This window comes from Physella acuta, unplaced genomic scaffold (assembly GCF_028476545.2).
Source record: "Physella acuta isolate Inbredline_101_S28 unplaced genomic scaffold, ASM2847654v3 ptg000018l, whole genome shotgun sequence".
NCBI lineage: Eukaryota > Metazoa > Mollusca > Gastropoda > Physidae > Physella > Physella acuta.
This window is the reverse complement of record NW_026731538.1, coordinates 236,787-257,500: the sequence shown is the minus strand read 5'-3', so window position 1 is coordinate 257,500 and position 20,714 is coordinate 236,787. Positions and strand designations below refer to the sequence as shown.

Genomic DNA, 20,714 nt, shown 5'->3' with positions numbered 1-20,714 from the left:
GGTCTATGCTGGGAACGTGACCACTACCGAACTCGATACCGTTTGGTCAATACCCGTGAACTCTACCATTCGACCACGCTCTTCCTTTACCTGAATGTTAGATAAAAGATATGCTTTTGGTTTAAATGTAACATGCGTCTCCTTTAATTACACGTAAGATTTCAAAAAGTTCTGCACAGATGGGTTTGACATTTAAAATATATCGCTTTTACTGATCAATATAACTTTTTCGTAATTATTTATCTTCTGATAATCAAGATTTAGTATACCCTCTTGAATTCTTCATTACTTCTTTTAGCTTTAAAAGTTATTATTAATTGCCTAAATAAAAGTACACTATGTTTACGGTTTTAAGAATGTGTGTAATAAATTACTGGAGATGCGTTTATTGCTGAAGAGAACTGAAAGCAATATAAAATGAGGAGTCTATAAAGTCTTTTTTTAGTCGCACTTTACTGCAGCACAAAACATGAATTAAATATATTGTTGTATGGGCGTCTAGGATATTTTAAGGACAAAATGTGACAGAAAAATTGTGTAACCTAATAAGGTTACCGTCACATTGCAGTGGGTAATCGACTTACATGTACAACTTACATGATAAATACACTTACTAAAGTGCAGCTTGCATGTTATTGGAAATTACATAGACATGCAGGATACATTACATAGACATGAAGTATAGATTACATAAACATGAAGTATACATTACATATACATGAAGTATACATAGACATGAAGTATACATTACATAGACATGCATGATACATTATACAGACACGCAACACAGAACTACATAGACATTCAGGATATATCACATACATGCTGTATATGTCACATACATGCAGGATACATCACATGGACATGTAGCACAGTACGATACAACGAGAACTCAGTCAACTAATTGCTGTGAGATTTAACTTCTCTAACGTTACAGTTTTCTAAATCGTGACATTGTTATTTTTTGTATTTACTTTCCACAACTGTTATTGTAAATTAGTATCGAGTCACACTCGCTGTAAGACAATAGATCGAAACTAAAATCAACAATACTAGTATCAGTGCCTCGTCCTTAAAAACATTTCTGTTCATTAACATAGGTGTTGTATTTTTTTACTAGCAAACAATAGGGTTCGAATCCCAAAGCCTCGTTAGCTAACACGATTCTCGACCAAAAATTACTAGGTTTGTCTAGGCAACAGTGTTCGTATCTCTAAGTATCACTCAAAGGACAGGGTCAGGGTCATTCGAAGACAGGGTCTGAGGTCACAAAAACACTATTACAAACAGGGTTCGCGTCACATAGCTTTGCCAATAAACAAAGATCGTGCCCAATAGCACTGATAAACATTTGAGATCATTTTCCCAACAAACAATTTCTTAACGACTGCAATTAATTACCGTAGCTTCTGCCCGACTCTCCTAATTAAAACAAATGTCAAGATTCATCAACCCTGAATAATTGCTGACAATAGCTTCATGCATATCTGCGTGCTGGCATTTCATAAGCCCATTGATAAACACAATTATGCTGAAATTAATTACACACGTCCATCTCGCCTTGTCTGGGTTGTCGTAACAAATGTAAATATATGCTAAGATGTCTCAGCATACATACGGGGAGGTCGAGTTGATCATAGAATATAAATCTAGACAAGTTGACTTCGTCAATTTATTGTACGGAACCTGGAATGGCAGGCCATGAAACTTGAAAGGAATCAGAGTGGTCGGGTCGGTAAAGCTCAGGGTTGATAAACCGGAAACCGGAAAGTCCCCGGGCAGATGAGACTCGAAGGTAACCCAACTAGGAGAGACAACTCCAAAATGACATATCAACTGTCTTGTAGTTTGTTCTTGGTTGGACAATGGCTATGGGAGTAAATCCGATCGAGATTTTGAAATCGTAGTCAACGGCCCTATATGGCGCCTAACTTGTTGACACGTAATACTTAATTGTTTTGGAGGAAATCCCTTCTAACATTACATTAGAAAGAACGAAGAAAAAGAAGAATAATAGACCAAATTCGACACAAAAGCTGCGATTAATGATCAGAGGGGTTGTGTATGCATGTGTTGATTCCTGAGTGTGTTTGTTCTGTTCTATTCTGGTCTCTTGTCTTCTATTATTTTATTTTGTTTCGTTAAATTCTTTAAAAAAAACACTTTTTAAAATTATGTTTTGTTTTGCTTTTTTTTTCAACTCTGATCTTTTCTGTTAAATACAGTTGTGTTCTGTATTGAGTAAATTAGTTTTGCTTTTTACAATTCATTTCCTTCTGTAGTGTTTTGTTTTTCTAATAGTAATAATAATAATAATAATAATAAAATACTTATAATTTCTCTCGACAATCAAAATTACTTTTTAAAAAATCACATCAGAGTACACCAACACTAAAGTGAACTTCAGTAGCCTACACCCTTAAGTTCCTGGCCAACTGTATATTTAGACTCACTCGAGAGAGCAATCATATATAACAACAGTCACTGCACCGCCAACTGTATATTTAGATTAACTCTCTGGAAAGCAATCACATATAATAACAATCACTGCACCAAGCTGATTGCTCGCTAGGTGGCCAACATATCATTAATGTTAATCATTAAATGTCATTAGTGTGGTAAACCCCACCAGTAGTAAGTCACTATTCTCGACCTGCTGGTATGAAATTAGACGATAACCAACACAAAAGTAGCGATGTAAGCCGAAGCTCTTCATGTAGCGAGGGTAAGGAGTCAAGGACAGGTCGTAAATTTGAAATGAAGACCTTCATTATCTTGCCTCGCTAGACGTCACAGGTGAATAACTGGAGTGTCCATCAATTTTTTTTTATCTAGTGCTCATCTGTCTGTCTGTTGGTTTGTCGAGCTTATTTTACATTTGTGTTTCTTCTTTCTCTTGGTATATATGTAAGATTCTCACTCTCCTTCTCTTCCATTGCCTCACTATCTCACTCTCCTTCTGTTGCATTCTCTCACTATTTCGCATTATCTTTCATTACTCTCTCATTATCTCTTACTATCTATTTCTTTCAGACTTTCTCTCTTCAGTTTGCTTTGTCTCGTTTACTCCGTACTTCAGTACTTGTGTGATATGAATACATGTGGTGATATGTGTATATGGTAAATATATGTTATATATATATATATATATATATATATATATATATATATATATATATATATATATATATATATATATAAATGTATACATATACATATACATATACATATACATATACATATATGTATATATAGAGAGAGGTAGAATTATAAGTATATATATAAATATATATATATATATGTATATGTATATATATATATATATATATATATATATATATATATATATATATATATATATATATATATATATATATATATATATATATGAATTACGCCCGTCTTACATTCTGTAGTCCCTTACTGTAAGTACCATCCTCCTTATTAAATGTACTCCTTATTAAATCACTGGCCATCGAGTGACCACCCAGTTCTTTGGTCCACTAGAGCCTACCCACAAGACACCCCCCCCCCCTACCCGCTCTCGTCTAATTCAATAGAGACTCCAGCCCCCGTCGACGATGTGTAATTTGATAAAGTCATGTCATAAGTCATCCTGACTGCGGCAGAGCCTGACTGAGCACGCTACCTGGCTAATTAGTATTTCTAATTCAGGGGCCGGGGCTGATTTAAACAGCTCACCGGGTAAAATTAGTCACGGATTTAATTTTTTTTTGTCTGCGATGCTAGAGCTATCTCCCCTTGTCTGACGTCACTAATCTCATTCGCTCTTTGAATCTCTGTCAAATTTTTTTTTTTAAATTAATTTATAAAAAAAATATTTAATTTGTAAAAAAAACTATGTTTTGTATGTAAATGAAAATTATTGTTTTAAAATAAAAACAATTTCTGAGTCTGTATTTCGGGATCCGGACAAAAAGCCTTATGTCCTGTCGGCCTTTTGTCCTTGTCGGCCTTTTGTCCGTGTCGGCCTTATGTCTAGTCGGCCTTTTCGATGTCGGCCTTTTGTCTTACACCCCTGTATTTCGGTTCTTATTAAAACGTTTTAGGTGCTGTTAATTTGTTGGTTACACTGGCATATTTGTAGTTCTGGTCATAGTACTGACGCTGACCACATAGTGTCACAAGGCGGGGGAGGGGGGGAGTGCGGTTTTCACCAGGTGATGGGTACCTGACTCACCTTAAGGAAAGTAAAGGTTGCTGGGCATAGTGCTGACAACACCATCCCTTCCATTGCCAAGGTCTAGAAACAGATGAACTCTACTTTACCTACTATATGGGTAGTTAGGTTATGAAAGGCGAACTTTACTGTACCCCCCCCCCCCCTCCACACACACACACCTCCTTAAATCTTTCCCCCCCCCCCCCCCCCCACCCCCATATATCTCTCCATCGGTATTTTATTTTTATTTTTTTAATACGTATTTAACGTGTTCCATCAATATTACATTCCCATAAGTAAATCAAGCTAGAAAACACACGTTACTCATAAAGTGATATTTTTTTTTACAAAGACATAAATCTCAATGATAAACATCTTTATTTTTAGTTTATCGGTTTTCCCGAAGCTATTTAAAACTTTTATCAACGGCTCAAAGTTCTCAAGTACTTTTACAAATTTAAATTAGTAACTGATTTTTATTGGCATAATATATTTTTGCGTTTCAAGTATGTTTTATTTACGCGTCGGTTTTGATAACATCAACCCACAGTTTAGCTTGTAAATAGTGTTTTAGTATTCCGACCTTCACCTGATGTATTGTGTATTCAAATATCCAGTGTATCTCAAAGTGGGTGATGGTTCGTTTTTATGGGGCGTGTTGGACTATAGAGCGCTAATTAATGAAGTGCTAACATAATTAGCAATTAAATATGCCGAAGTTTTAAACCGATGGCGGTTGTGGGGAATAGGGGAGAGACTGGGAACACGTGTAACACGTGTAAGACAGGGAACAGGTGTTACATAGGGAACAGGTGTAACAGGGAACAGGTGTAGCATTAGGGAATATGTGTAACAGGGAACAGCCAAAACCTTGACAACCTTAGCAACTATAGCTTTTGTATACTCAACTTTTTGTTTCTGCACTATACACATGTTTGTGAGAGTAAAGCTTTTAACGAACATTACTCCACGCTTTCTATAGTACATGATCTAGAACAGAGATCTTGTGAAAATGACTTAAAATCTTCCTTTATCCAATTATGTATCACGTCATAGCGACATAACTTCGTAACTACAATAAGGGTTGAGGTGGGGGCGGGTCCCACGGGCAACCTACGACATACCCACCCCTACAACATCGCCTACACAAAGGCGACACAAATTTAGTTTTCCCGATTCGCCGAAAATGTAGCTGTATCAACTCTTAATTGTAAAACTCTAATCTTACTAATCAATAAGCAAGACTTCTTTGACAACAATAGCCGGTATTTTGAGAACCATTGTTTACATCAGCCCGTCACTAGGCGAGCGTACGTAAAAGAAAGCATCTCCACAGTTGAACGCAATACAAAATTGGATCTCTCTCAAGGCGAACCTAATCAATAAATGTGCTATATCGTAGGTGTATTAAATATGATAGAGGCATGCAGTAGAGGGGGGGGCGGTGATGGGGAGTGTGGGGGAGAGGGGGGGGGTGATACACAACAGCTGTGAAGGGTCACGTGTTCAGCTTATAGTCGATATTGCGGTGGGATGGGTAGGTATCACGTGGTGGAGCGTGATAGCTCTAGGTTCGAAACCAGAGAGGTTAGAATAAATGAACAACATAGAATTGTGATCTTTTCTCCTGATACTAACGTGAACTATAAACAAATGGGGCTTGGCAATTTCATTGACACTGGATATTTTTAATTACTGGGTTGACAGAGAATTACAAAAACGCAAAAATGGATGGATTGGACATACCTTGCGTCAATCAACTAGTTACTATTGTTTCTCTCAGATTTATTTCTTCGGGGGGGGGGGGGGGGGCACTTGATAGCAGCATCACCGGGCAGGTACTAGGCTGGAATCCACAAGGAAAGAGAAAAATTAGGTAGGCCAAAACAAACGGATGGGGTCAGCTGCAGGAGAAGCAGACGCAGTCGGAATGTCGTGGACCCAACTTGGAGGAATCGCCCAAAACTGAGTATGAGGGGGGGGGGGGTGTCGTAGCGTCCCTATGCCCTACAGGGGTTCCTTTAGAATGATAATCATAATCATAATTTCACCCACCACTGCTATAGTTTTTTTATAACCATTTTTAGCCAAAAGAAAAAAGTGTTGTGTTGAATATATTGAATTTTTTTTTTTTAATTATAAAATACTATTTATTCATATAAAAACATACATATGTGTCGCACAAAACATAATAAAGTATTTTAGCTGGCTCTGATAGAATAATAAAATAAAATTATATAACTATAGCACTATTCTTACCCAAGTTAGAAGCTTAAAAACCTATGTCACTCAAGTCAAATTAATGCACACTGACACATACAAAAATGCTTTCTGAATTAAATAACTACTTTTGAAAATATTCGAAAATAATAAACAAAATGTGCACTTCGGTAGTGGAAAGCATGGAACCACTGCCACGGGGCTGGCCACATCACAGTTGTGGGGCTGGGTCTTGTGCCCAAGCAGTGTTTCTTCCAGACTTTTTTCTCCGGGGGGGGGGGGCGTTAGACTTTCTTCGGGGGGGGGGGGGGACATTGTTAAAAGTATATATTTTCTATATAAATTATATAAATTTCATTTCGTTCGGGGGGGGGGGGGGGGGCGGTAGAATATTTTCGACGAGATGCCTGGAAGAATCTCTGTGCCCAAGCAGCTGTCAGCATACAATCTACTTCACCTATTCTTAGTGTTTTTATCTTGTTTAAAGTTGTTGTTTTTTTTACATTATAATATTTTTTATGAGTTATGAAAATAATATAATTATTTGGAACTAGTGAGCCGTATTCTGAGATCAAGGGAGCCGCATGCGACCACTGAAAGCGATAAAAACGTAATTTTTTTTTCTTTTTTTTTTTTTTTTTTTTTTTTTTTTTTTTTTTTTTTTGAAAAGACAATATTTATTTCAAGTAAGTCAATTACAGCTCAAACAAATGCACTTGTATCCTGGTCAGATCATAGTAGAAACCAGAAAATTATTATATTTTAAATAATGTACATTAAATTCACTCTGTCATTCTAAGCATTAAATATACATTCTTTTATCATTTTAACACATGTAAAATCAAGCGCATAATGAAAAATAACAGAAAAGGACATTAAATCCTTAATTTGAATACAATTTACCTGATAACTACATGTGGTAGGCCTAGCTTTTTATAATGAAAATAGTTTTTAAGAAATAAATCTTAAAGAAAATGAGTAGACATACATGCTAATTTAAACTGCAAATAATGAACAGTAGAAGAATAAATCTTGGTTGAAATTTTGTGTAATTCTGTAAGTTCATTTCTCCATTTTTAGCTCATGCATCACATTCACAGCGCTGTTTTGTAAATTCTTCATTCTGGGACTTTATCAAAAGCTTCCATCAATTTTGTTTGCTTTACTGACAACATTGTATATACATAAATTCCAATTAAATAAACCATCTTATTTATTTTTTCTTTTTTTTTTTTGCCTCAGACACGTAATTTATAGCGTCAGTTGTGTGTTCGCTTTAGTATTACAGTTTTCATCATCGGCTTGTGAGGACTGATACAGATTTACAATAGTAATATTTCTTTCTTACTTGTAGCCTGCTTTCATTCGTTTAAGATGGTTTACTTATACATAGATCTAATACAAAACGTCTAAATATAAAGAAAAAATAAAAATTAAAAACCAACCTGAAACTGAAAATGCAAATGTGTTATTAAATGATGATTCAAGGGATTTTTTTTTCTCGGCGTGGTGGGCTGAGGGGACGAGGGGGGGGGGGAGAGGGGGAATTTGTTTGATTGAAGCTCTTCCCATATACACACTAACAAAAATGGCTAGAATTAATGAATATTTATTTGTAACCAAGAATAAATAAAGACATGTCTTAACCTCTAAAGGGGATTACTTCGTTTATTTCTGCGATATCAAAAAGAAATTCAACTTTAAAAGCTACATTTTTGTTACAGTCAACATTTTAACATTTATCAAAAAACTATGAGTGTTATTTAAATAAATAAAAAAAAACCAACAACGTTAATATTTTTCATTGTTTTTTTCTCCTGCTTTTAAAGTTCTCTCCCCTATTGATTATTTCCCTTGAGAAAGTTCCCCGTCGATCGCCATCTGTCCTGTTTAGCTATGTTGTGTATCCAAACCAGAGCGCGGTGATCGTAATGCTGTTAACTGGCTAGGGTCAACATGGTGACGTCATATCGCTTGGCGCAGCCACACTACGTACATAATGCACAAAATGCCAGTCCAATTTATATACCTACCCCTCTGCAAAATAACCTTGCCCAGTATACCCACTTCACTATACCCTTCCCCAAAATACCCACCAAATATACCTAACCCAATATCTTCTTCTTCTTAATCCCGTTCGTGCCCAAGACACGTGGGACAGATGAAGTAGAGTTTATCTGATTCATTGATAGCGACATAAGAAGAGATAGTGTGGTCAGCAATATGCCCTGTCGCCTTTGTTTTCCTAATGTAAGTTAGGTACCCATCAGAGCTGGGTGGACTCAGGGACGTTCCACTGATTTGAACCCGGTTTCGAACTCGAGACTCTCGGGTTAGCAGTTTAGCTCTCTACCGCTTGGCCACTCCGTCCCTAAACCCAATATACCCACCCCAATATACCCAATATATAAATTATTATCATCTTTTCCCAGCAGTGCACAAGGTACATGGGGTAGATGAAGCAGAGTTAATCTGTTTCAGTGACTTCGGCAAATAGAATCGAACACTAGATTAACGGGTTAGAGGCGTGAAGTGCTACCTCAGTAGCTACAACCATCCCCTGATGTTACAGACGTGAAGTGTCTATCTGTTAAGCCTTCGTGTAACGGACACCCCACTCGCCACAATATATCCACTCCTTATAACTATCCCAATATACTCGCCACAATATACCCACTCCATATAACTATCCCAATATACTCACCACAATATACCCACTCCATATAACTATCCCAATATACTCGCCACAATATACCAGTTCTTATAACTATCCTAATATTCTCGCCACAATATACCCCCTCCATATAACTATCCCAATATACTCGCCACAATATACCCACTCCATATAACTATCCCAATATACTCGCCACAATATACCAGTTCTTATAACTATCCTAATATTCTCGCCACAATATACCCCCTCCATATAACTATCCCAATATACTCGCCACAATATACCCACCTTATAATATTAACTCCAACCACTATTTTCACAGTCAGATATCCAAGAGAAACTTAACAAGCATATCTTTCCATTAGGCTATGGTAAATAAGGAATGTAAAGTCATGCTCTGTTAATTCGTCAAGTAGAAAGATAATTATATGACTGCATAATTAGAAAATAATTCTTGTTGATTAACCATAAGAGAAATATTCGAAGCGCTTGAATCGGCAATACCATACATCATTTCCGTATTAGACAATGTCCCTTCCTCTAATCTTTAAAATAATAACCCATTCTACAAATATAACCCTTGGTATTAAAATTATTAAGGGTCGTAATAGAATGTATCTACACCCCCCTCTCTCTCTCTCTCTCTCTCTCTCTCTCTCTCTCTCTCTTTCACACACACACACACATATACATACACACGCATACAACACTACCACCCCCTCTAAAAATGCCCCATTCCTCCCAGTTTACAATTTTGTAAAAAAAAAAAAATCGTAAACGCAGAAATATTAAAATTTGTCACTCAGTGAAAATATATCATTTTACCACCCCCCCCCCTTCCACACACACATACACATTCATATTACAATATTTTTACTCTTAAAAGGTTTTTTTTTCTTTTTTACTAAATCTATAATTTTTAAGAAAAATAAATGTGAAATTCAAATTTTTTGGAGAAGCTAGATCTAGATAAAAAAAAAAATTTCAAACGTAAGCTGTTTGTTCGGTTTGGTCTGCCCTTAGCATTTGACATAATGTAGCGAGTCCATGTTAACAGATAATGTATAACCCTAACTAGATACCCATGCTAACCTTTTGTGCGCTGATTAGTAAAAAATTTGCTATTAAAACAACACAACATGTATAATCATTAAAGACTTTTTTGAAGATAAAATTTAACTTACATTGCTACCCCATCCCCCCTCCCCACCCTCGTCCCCCCTCGTCCGCCAAACATACACATTTATAACCTTTGTTGTCATACAATCTTAACTCTTACCCACACGAAAGTAAGCATTCTACATATAATGCTCCCCCCCCCCACCCTCCACTCACAATACAACTTCTGTCGTTCTGACAACGCTAACCCTTACCCACGCTAATGTTAACATTGAACGTACAATGCCCTTACCCCCACTCACTACAACTTCTGTCATTGTTAACAACCCTAACCCTTACCAACGCTGTTAACATGGAACTTACAATGTAACCCCCTCCCCCAACATCACTACCCCTGAGGTCCTGACAAACCCAACCCCACCCACTCCATTCCCACGACCCCCATGGCTATGACAATCCTAACCCCCCCCCCCCCAGCTTCACCATCCTCACCCCGACCCCTATGGTTCTAAAAATCCTCATCCCCGACGCCACAACATAAACCCCCCTGCTGTCCTGACAATTCTCCCCCCCCCCCCCCCCCCCAACACCACAACCCCTAGAACCCTGATAATCCTACCCTCCCGACCCCACCATCCTCATCCCCGACACCAAAAAATAACCCCCTTCGGTCCTGACAATCCCTCTAACACCACAACCCCTATGACCCTGACAACCCAACCCCCCCCCCCCCCCCACCTTCCATGATCAAATGCCAACATTCACCATGCACTACGACCCCGCTAACAACGCAGCCCCTATCACCCAATCTGACAAGAAAGACAACCCACACGGGCCGACGTCTTGCATCTGCCCGCCGCTTATCTGCTCCTGATATACATTTAGCACTGCCGAGAACGTCACAGCCGATAGATTCACAGGCCGGTTTTTGTCTTTTACTGCCTCAATACATCATATTACATTTTTCATGGCTGAGATAAATAAACAACTTCTTAGCAAATTATCGCATCGTGTTAAGGTTTTATTACGAAACAACAACATAATTGCCACGGACTTTTTTTTTCTGTCGTGGGTTCGAAACCCAATGCAACCGGGTAATTAAATAAATTTCCATTTCGATGATTCCCCTTTGCAGCCAAAATTAGTTTAACAAACACTAATCCTTAAGAAGATCAATGGATTTGAAGGAGAGAGAGACCTAAGATACATAATAAAAGGGGCGCTAACAAGTTGATACCTCGTGCGCCAATGAGCTTTGGAAAATGATGATGACGATAAAACCATAAAAACATATATCTTGGTTTTTAGGGACAATATCATTTTGGTGTAGTGGCGTAGCTAGGATATGGTAATGGGGGTGGGGATTTCCACCACACCCTCACCCTAAGTTAGGGTAGGCCCAGCCCTGGCATCCCCCCCCCCTCCTTTAAGTACGTCCACCACCCCACCAGAGTGTCTTCGGGCTCCGCCCCCCCCCCCCCGAAGAAAGTCTACCGCCCCCCCCCCCGAACGAAATTAAAATTATATAGAAAATATATACAGTGTCCGCCCCCCCCCCCCCCAAAGAAGGTCTACCGCCCCCCCCCCGAAAATTTCAAGTGCCCCCCCCCCCCCCCGGAGAAAAAAGTCTGGAAGAAACACTGCACCCCACCCACCCACACCGACCCCAAAAGAAATAGAATTTGTATTTAAAAAATATATACTTTTACCAGTCTCCGCCCCACACCCAGCCCTCGTAAATTTATGTCGTGTCCCCCCCCCCCCCCCACCCCGCAAATAAAGAGTTTCAAGTGCCCCCCCCCCCCCCGCCTTACCGGAGAAAATGACTGAAAGAAATGTTGCACTATACCTAACCACCTACAACTACAACGTCATTTGTTTTCGCCACGCCACTGAATTATTCTTTGATAATGTAAAAGTAAAGTACCCTTTCAAACTTGACGGTCTAAGGGGCAAGTGAAGTAGAGTTTACTTGTTTCTGTGACCTCGGCATATGGGGGGGATAGTGTGGTAAGCAGGCTTTACTTTCCCTAACGTGAGTTAGGTACCCATCAGAGCTGGGTGGACTCAGGGACGGTCTACTGACTTGAACCCGGATCCGAACTCGTGACTTACGGGTTAGCAGTCAAGCTCTCTACCGCTAGGCCACTCCCTTACCGGAGAAAATGACTGAAAGAAATGCTGCACATACCCAACCACCTACACCTACATCCTTTTTTTTGGCCACGCCACTGAATCATTCTTTGATAATGTGGGCCATCCATTTGTTTGTGTTACCTGATCCTTCAACAAACCAAGTTGATGGATCACGGACAGGCCTTCAGTCCACCACAACTTGGTCATCGATTAAAACCAAACGCCTAGCTCAAATAAAACGGATAGAACCCGAGGGGAAAACACGACATGAAGCCAAATATTCCGGAAACGTCATTTTAGTGCGGGAAGGACGCTGGCGTCAAATTGGCACCGACTTCAAAGAAATAAGGCGTTTCATGTACTCGGTCATAAAACTCAGAACGAGGCTTAATAGCCCCTAAGCTAAATAAGAATAATCTAAAATTACGGAGAAAATAAGCAATCAAGGAATTTAAAAAAAAAAAAAACACTGCTTGACCTGCAAAAATTGTTAACGGTCGCAAGTTATAACTTCCGATTGAGAATTTATTTAAATTGGTTTGATCTTTGATCCAGCGGAAATCATATTGATAATATTTTGTTTGACAGAAATAGGTACCTCAAGCCTATTGGCACTTTCATTAGCCGACTTTTTCAATATTATATAACAAAAGGGGGAAGAGAAAATATGGCTTGTGTATCCAAATTTTTATAGCTCCCTCAATAGGGCTTGTAAGTAGGTCACCAAACTCACGCTTTCGTACTTGCCAGTTAGCGGTTATTTTTTTCAAACTATATGTGAATATTTTTATAAAATCTGTAAAATAAATTGCATAGAAAGGTTACTTCTGCTATTGTTAAGTTATTTAAAATCGTAAACAATTATATTGATAGCTTGAAGAAAATATAGCCTACATTAAATTGTGGTTTGTAAAGAAATTTTTCTCCATGACAATCTTACCTGTGAGAAGCAGTTTTAATGGGTTAGGGAGGGTGGGGCAGGGGGTGTTTATTCCATGACTATCTCACCTGAAAACAGTGCTATGGTGTGATGGACTGGTGGGTGGGGTGGTCCATAACAAACTTACCTGTGAATAGTACTTTTAAAGGTCTATGGAGGGTGGGGTGGGGGGGATGGTATTTGGGTATTTTTCTATGACAATCTTACTTGTGAATAGTAGTTTTAATAATCAATGGAGGGTGGGGGTGGGTGGGATGGTGCAGCGTTTTTTTTTCGCCATGACAATCTTACCTGTGAGTGTTACTTTTAAAAGACTATAGAGCGGGGACCGGTGGGTTGGGTTGGGGTGTTTGTGTCTTTGACAATCTTCCCTGTTACCACTACTCATATCGACCAATGCACTGGGCCGGGGATGGTGGCTAAACGGAATAAGTGAGGGGGGGGTCGTTCCATAACAATTTTACCTGTGAGCAGTACGCTATCGACCAATGAATAGTGGGACGGGTTGGGTGGGGCAGGGGGGTGGACCTTCCATGACAAATGAAAATAAAATAAAAGACCAATATGGCTGACTTGTGATCGGCTTACCACAAGCCCAGTGTCACTTAATCAATATAAAACACAGTGGTCGACCGGTTCGATTATATTTCGTTTATTTTTTTTTATATTTTTTATTATTATTGCATCCCAGTTATAATTTATGTGCGATGAAAAAAATAAAAGATTTGAAAATGTATAATACAATATCGACCACGATGTCGTTCTATTAGAATAAAATAATGTGTGCAATTAAAATTATGTTGGTTTCTACAGTTCTCTACACAGTCGTGACCATCTGTGTGATGTCGTGAACATCTGTTTGATGCGATGTTACGATTATATGTGTCACGAGATGTCGCGAAAATCTGTGTGATGTGATTTCACGAGCATCTGTGTGATTCTTAAACGTGCCACCTGAAGACGTGTCAATCTTTTTGTTTTCACATGTGTCGAGGTGTGAGTCGTTCAGAGAAAGAAAATAATTGTAATTAGTTGATTAATTAATTACTTCCCGTCCCTGCGCCATTTTTATGCAAGTATTCCGTGCCCGATGGCGATAAATTAAAGTGGGATTTAAATTTTCCCCAAAAGTGGCTCTTTGGATCTCACTATAAATTGCAAGCTTCACTTTAAACATCCGACCTGAGCCAAGATCTCACTAGTGTTTCTTTCATACTTTTTTCTAAGGGGGGGGGGGGTACTTGATATTTTCGGGGGGGGGAAGACTTTTTTGAAAAGATGCCTGGAAGAAACTCTGGATCTCACAGGCATTTTACCCCCCCCCCTCTCCGCCAATCCCCACCCTCACCTACCAGCACTACACCCCAACCACCCTCCGTAGGAAATATGTTTGTAATCTATTGTCTCTTGTCAGACATATTGCGTGCATTCTTCGTCACAAAGCTCATTTACGCATGCGCATCAATCTGAGCACTGCGTCACGCACACGTCATCACCTTAAGGAGCTTTATACGGTCTTGTAATTAATTTAAATAAAGAACATTGACCTCAATGGATGGCTTTTATATACATTTGTTTAACTTAATAATGTATGTAAAAATGTAATATTTTCAGGGTATGACAATCTGGGTGTAGTATTTTCATGGGTGTGACAAACGTATACATTATTTCCAGGGTATATCAATATAGGTGTAATATTTTCAGGGTATGACAATATGTGTGTAATATTCTCAGTGTATGACAATATGTGTGTAATATTCTCAGTGTATGACAATATGTGTGTAATATTCTCAGTGTATGACAATATGTGTGTAATATTCTCAGTGTATGACAATATGTGTGTAATATTCTCAGTGTATGACAATATGTGTGTAATATTCTCAGTGTATGACAATATGTGTGTAATATTCTCAGTGTATGACATTATGTGTGTAATATTTTCAGGAACGTGACAAACGTAATTAATATTTTCAGAGCTTATCAAGCGTATTGTTTATTTTCAGGGTATGACAAACGTATTTATTATTTTCAGGGTATGTCCATTTGTGTGTAATATTTTCAGGGACGTGACCAACGTATTTATTACTTTCAGGGTATGTCCATTTGTGTGTAATATTTTCAGGGACGTGACCAACGTATTTATTATTTTCAGGGTATGTCCATTTGTGTGTAATATTTTCAGGGACGTGACCAACGTATTTATTATTTTCAGGGTATGTCCATTTGTGTGTAATATTTTCAGGGTATGACAAACGTATTTATTATTTTCAGGGTATGTCCATTTGTGTGTAATATTTTCAGGGACGTGACCAACGTATTTATTATTTTCAGGGTATGTCCATTTGTGTGTAATATTTTCAGGGTATGACAAACGTATTTATTATTTTCAGGGTATGTCCATTTGTGTGTAATATTTTCAGGGTATGACAAACGTATTTATTATTTTCAGGGTATGTCCATTTGTGTGTAATATTTTCAGGGTATGACAAACGTATTTATTATTTTCAGGGTATGTCCATTTGTGTGTAATATTTTCAGGGACGTGACCAACGTATTTATTATTTTCAGGGTATGTCCATTTGTGTGTAATATTTTCAGGGTATGACAAACGTATTTATTATTTTCAGGGTATGTCCATTTGTGTGTAATATTTTCAGGGACGTGACCAACGTATTTATTATTTTCAGGGTATGTCCATTTGTGTGTAATATTTTCAGGGACGTGACCAACGTATTTATTATTTTCAGGGTATGTCCATTTGTGTGTAATATTTTCAGGGACGTGACCAACGTATTTATTATTTTCAGGGTATGTCCATTTGTGTGTAATATTTTCAGGGACGTGACCAACGTATTTATTATTTTCAGGGTATGTCCATTTGTGTGTAATATTTTCAGGGTATGACAAACGTATTTATTATTTTCAGGGTATGTCCATTTGTGTGTAATATTTTCAGGGACGTGACCAACGTATTTATTATTTTCAGGGTATGTCCATTTGTGTGTAATATTTTCAGGGTATGACAAACGTATTTATTATTTTCAGGGTATGTCCATTTGTGTGTAATATTTTCAGGGTATGACAAACGTATTTATTATTTTCAGGGTATGTCCATTTGTGTGTAATATTTTCAGGGACGTGACCAACGTATTTATTACTTTCAGGGTATGTCCATTTGTGTGTAATATTTTCAGGGACGTGACCAACGTATTTATTACTTTCAGGGTATGTCCATTTGTGTGTAATATTTTCAGGGACGTGACCAACGTATTTATTACTTTCAGGGTATGTCCATTTGTGTGTAATATTTTCAGGGACGTGACCAACGTATTTATTACTTTCAGGGTATGTCCATTTGTGTGTAATATTTTCAGGGACGTGACCAACGTATTTATTACTTTCAGGGTATGTCCATTTGTGTGTAATATTTTCAGGGACGTGACCAACGTATTTATTACTTTCAGGGTATGTCCATTTGTGTGTAATATTTTCAGGGACGTGACCAACGTATTTATTATTTTCAGGGTATGTCCATTTGTGTGTAATATTTTCAGGGACGTGACCAACGTATTTATTATTTTCAGGGTATGTCCATTTGTGTGTAATATTTTCAGGGACGTGACCAACGTATTTATTATTTTCAGGGTATGTCCATTTGTGTGTAATATTTTCAGGGACGTGACCAACGTATTTATTATTTTCAGGGTATGTCCATTTGTGTGTAATATTTTCAGGGTATGACAAACGTATTTATTATTTTCAGGGTATGTCCATTTGTGTGTAATATTTTCAGGGACGTGACCAACGTATTTATTATTTTCAGGGTATGTCCATTTGTGTGTAATATTTTCAGGGTATGACAAACGTATTTATTATTTTCAGGGTATGTCCATTTGTGTGTAATATTTTCAGGGTATGACAAACGTATTTATTATTTTCAGGGTATGTCCATTTGTGTGTAATATTTTCAGGGACGTGACCAACGTATTTATTACTTTCAGGGTATGTCCATTTGTGTGTAATATTTTCAGGGACGTGACCAACGTATTTATTACTTTCAGGGTATGTCCATTTGTGTGTAATATTTTCAGGGACGTGACCAACGTATTTATTACTTTCAGGGTATGTCCATTTGTGTGTAATATTTTCAGGGACGTGACCAACGTATTTATTACTTTCAGGGTATGTCCATTTGTGTGTAATATTTTCAGGGACGTGACCAACGTATTTATTACTTTCAGGGTATGTCCATTTGTGTGTAATATTTTCAGGGACGTGACCAACGTATTTATTACTTTCAGGGTATGTCCATTTGTGTGTAATATTTTCAGGGACGTGACCAACGTATTTATTACTTTCAGGGTATGTCCATTTGTGTGTAATATTTTCAGGGACGTGACCAACGTATTTATTACTTTCAGGGTATGTCCATTTGTGTGTAATATTTTCAGGGACGTGACCAACGTATTTATTACTTTCAGGGTATGTCCATTTGTGTGTAATATTTTCAGGGACGTGACCAACGTATTTATTACTTTCAGGGTATGTCCATTTGTGTGTAATATTTTCAGGGACGTGACCAACGTATTTATTATTTTCAGGGTATGTCCATAACTTCCACAAACCCGAGAACAAGGTGGTCATTGTCCACACACCAGAGTACAGCATCGGGCAATCAGACATGAGTAAGTTTGTCTGTCTGTCTGTTGTGTGCACTCGATGTCTGTCTAACACTCTGAGTTGATGTTCACAATCAACACACACAATGATAATCTAAACATAATCCAACTACTTTCAGTCCTCGTTCGCTAACAAGGTTCTCTCATTTCTCTTTCTTGTGAGGTTTTTTTTTTTATTTATTTACTGAGATCAATTCGGCTCAACTGAGGACGAATGCTGTTTGTCCAGGGTAAAAAAAAATTATAATTTCGAGAAAAATGAGTTTATAAATCTCATTCCTATATTAGAATAATCCAAAATATTAAACATTAAAACGTTAAAACATTAAAAAATTATTTGCATTATAATCTATACGAGCCGGCCCGCGGCATAACATACGCCGCTATTTAGTTGTTTCTAATTTTCAATAATTCATAATTTGTGAATTCGACAGTACCAACGCTGACACTGAAAATATTTCTTTAAAACACTATAAGTAGCTCGTTAAGGACCATAACCCCCCCATTCCTTCCCCCCCTTCCCCCCCCTTCCCCCCCTCTTCCCCCCCCCCACCCCCCACCCACTCCCCACCTACGTTTAAAATCGTTGGCTCTGCTTGTAAACATTTAGAGTGAACACAGCTCACTAAAACCATGTAGGGGTGGGGAGGTAGGGAAAGCGTTTGCAGCTTGTTTTCTAACGGCTCGAAGAAGAGAATTATATATATAGATATATATAATTCTCTTCTGGGAGACGCTAGAAAACAAGCTGTAAACGCGCTCCCTACCATCCCCACCCCTACATGGTCTTAGTGAGCTGTGGTTCACGCTATGTTTACCTTCGTGGAGTCGGGTTTAGTGACGGCTATTAGGGGCAGATAATTTAGTTTGAAACGATTTTAAACGTTGGGGGGGGGGGGGAGGAAGGGGGGGGGGGGTTATGGTCCTTAACGAGCTACTTATAGTGTTTTAAAGAAATGTTTTCAGTGTCAGCGTTGGTACTGTCGAATTCACAAATTATGAATTACTGAAAAGTAGAAAAAACAACAACTAAATAGCGGCGTATGTTATGCCGCGGGCCGGCTCGTTTTGTGAAATTTACCATAAGCCATAAGTGCTCCGGTACCTTGTATTAAGCCCATGCAAGTGGAGAGTTCTATAAAACTTAATAGTGGCCATTTTGGTCAGAATTTTGTCTGGTTTTTGTTTTAACCCCTGCCTGTATAGTCCTGGTTTGGGATATTATTGTCCTGGTCCTTGTTTGGGATATAATAGTCCTGGTCCTTGTTTGGGATATAATAGTCCTGGTCCTTGTTTGGGATATAATAGTCCTGGTCCTTGTTTGGGATATAATAGTCCTGGTCCTTGTTTGGGATATAATAGTCCTGGTCCTTGTTTGGGATATAATAGTCCTGGTCCTTGTTTGGGATATAATAGTCCTGGTCCTTGTTTGGGATATAATAGTCCTGGTCCTTGTTTGGGATATAATAGTCCTGGTCCTTGTTTGGGATATAATAGTCCTGGTCCTTGTTTGGGATATAATAGTCCTGGTCCTTGTTTGGGATATAATAGTCCTGGTCCTTGTTTGGGATATAATAGTCCTGGTCCTTGTTTGGGATATAATAGTCCTGGTCCTTGTTTGGGATATAATAGTCTTGGTCCTTGTTTGGGATATAATAGTCCTGGTCCTTGTTTGGGATATAATAGTCTTGGTCCTTGTTTGGGATATAATAGTCTTGGTCCTTGTTTGGGATATAATAGTCTTGGTCCTTGTTTGGGATATAATAGTCTTGGTCCTTGTTTGGGATATAATAGTCCTGGTCCTTGTTTGGGATATAATAGTCTTGGTCCTTGTTTGGGATATAATAGTCTTGGTCCTTGTTTGGGATATAATAGTCCTGGTCCTTGTTTGGGATATAATAGTCCTGGTCCTTGTTTGGGATATAATAGTCCTGGTCCTTGTTTGGGATATAATAGTCCTGGTCCTTGTTTGGGATATAATAGTCCTGGTCCTTGTTTGGGATATAATAGTCCTGGTCCTTGTTTGGGATATAATAGTCCTGGTCCTTGTTTGGGATATAATAGTCTTGGTCCTTGTTTGGGATATAATAGTCCTGGTCCTTGTTTGGGAAATAATAGTCCTGGTCCTTGTTTGGGATATAATAGTCTTGGTCCTTGTTTGGGATATAATAGTCTTGGTCCTTGTTTGGGATATAATAGTCTTGGTCCTTGTTTGGGATAAAATTGTCTTGGTCCTTGTTTGGGATATAATAGTCTTGGTCCTTGTTTGGGATATAATAGTCTTGGTCCTTGTTTGGGATATAATAGTCTTGGTCCTTGTTTGGGATAAAATAGTCTTGGTCCTTGTTTGGGATATAATAGTCTTGGTCCTTGTTTGGGATATAATAGTCTTGGTCCTTGTTTGGGATATAATAGTCTTGGTCCTTGTTTGGGATATAATAGTCTTGGTCCTTGTTTGGGATATAATAGTCCTGGTCCTTGTTTGGGATATAATAGTCCTGGTCCTTGTTTGGGATATAATAGTCTTGGTCCTTGTTTGGGATATAATAGTCTTGGTCCTGGATGTAACAGTCCTGGTTTGAGGGCGAATACACTGTACCATCATACAGACGTGAACATGAAGAGGCTTTATGACACAGACAACCTTTCTCTAAGTCCACAAAACTGCGAGAATCTGGTCTCCTTACACAACTGGGCAAAAACTTACTACAGTCTTGTACCACATTGGACAGTCAATATAATTGCGGCGTTGGCAAAGTCTAT

General features: G+C 38.2%; 1 protein-coding gene across 1 annotated transcript in view; it reads left to right on the top strand.

Annotated features, from left to right (window-relative positions):
• Positions 1 to 20,714, top strand: part of LOC131939467 (uncharacterized) — a 60,130-nt gene that overhangs the window by 29,707 nt on the left and 9,709 nt on the right. Inside the window, exon 3 of the mRNA XM_059297778.1 lies at positions 17,874 to 17,957. Within this exon, the coding sequence (XP_059153761.1) occupies positions 17,874 to 17,957 (84 nt within the window). The remainder of the gene's footprint in view (positions 1 to 17,873; positions 17,958 to 20,714) is intronic.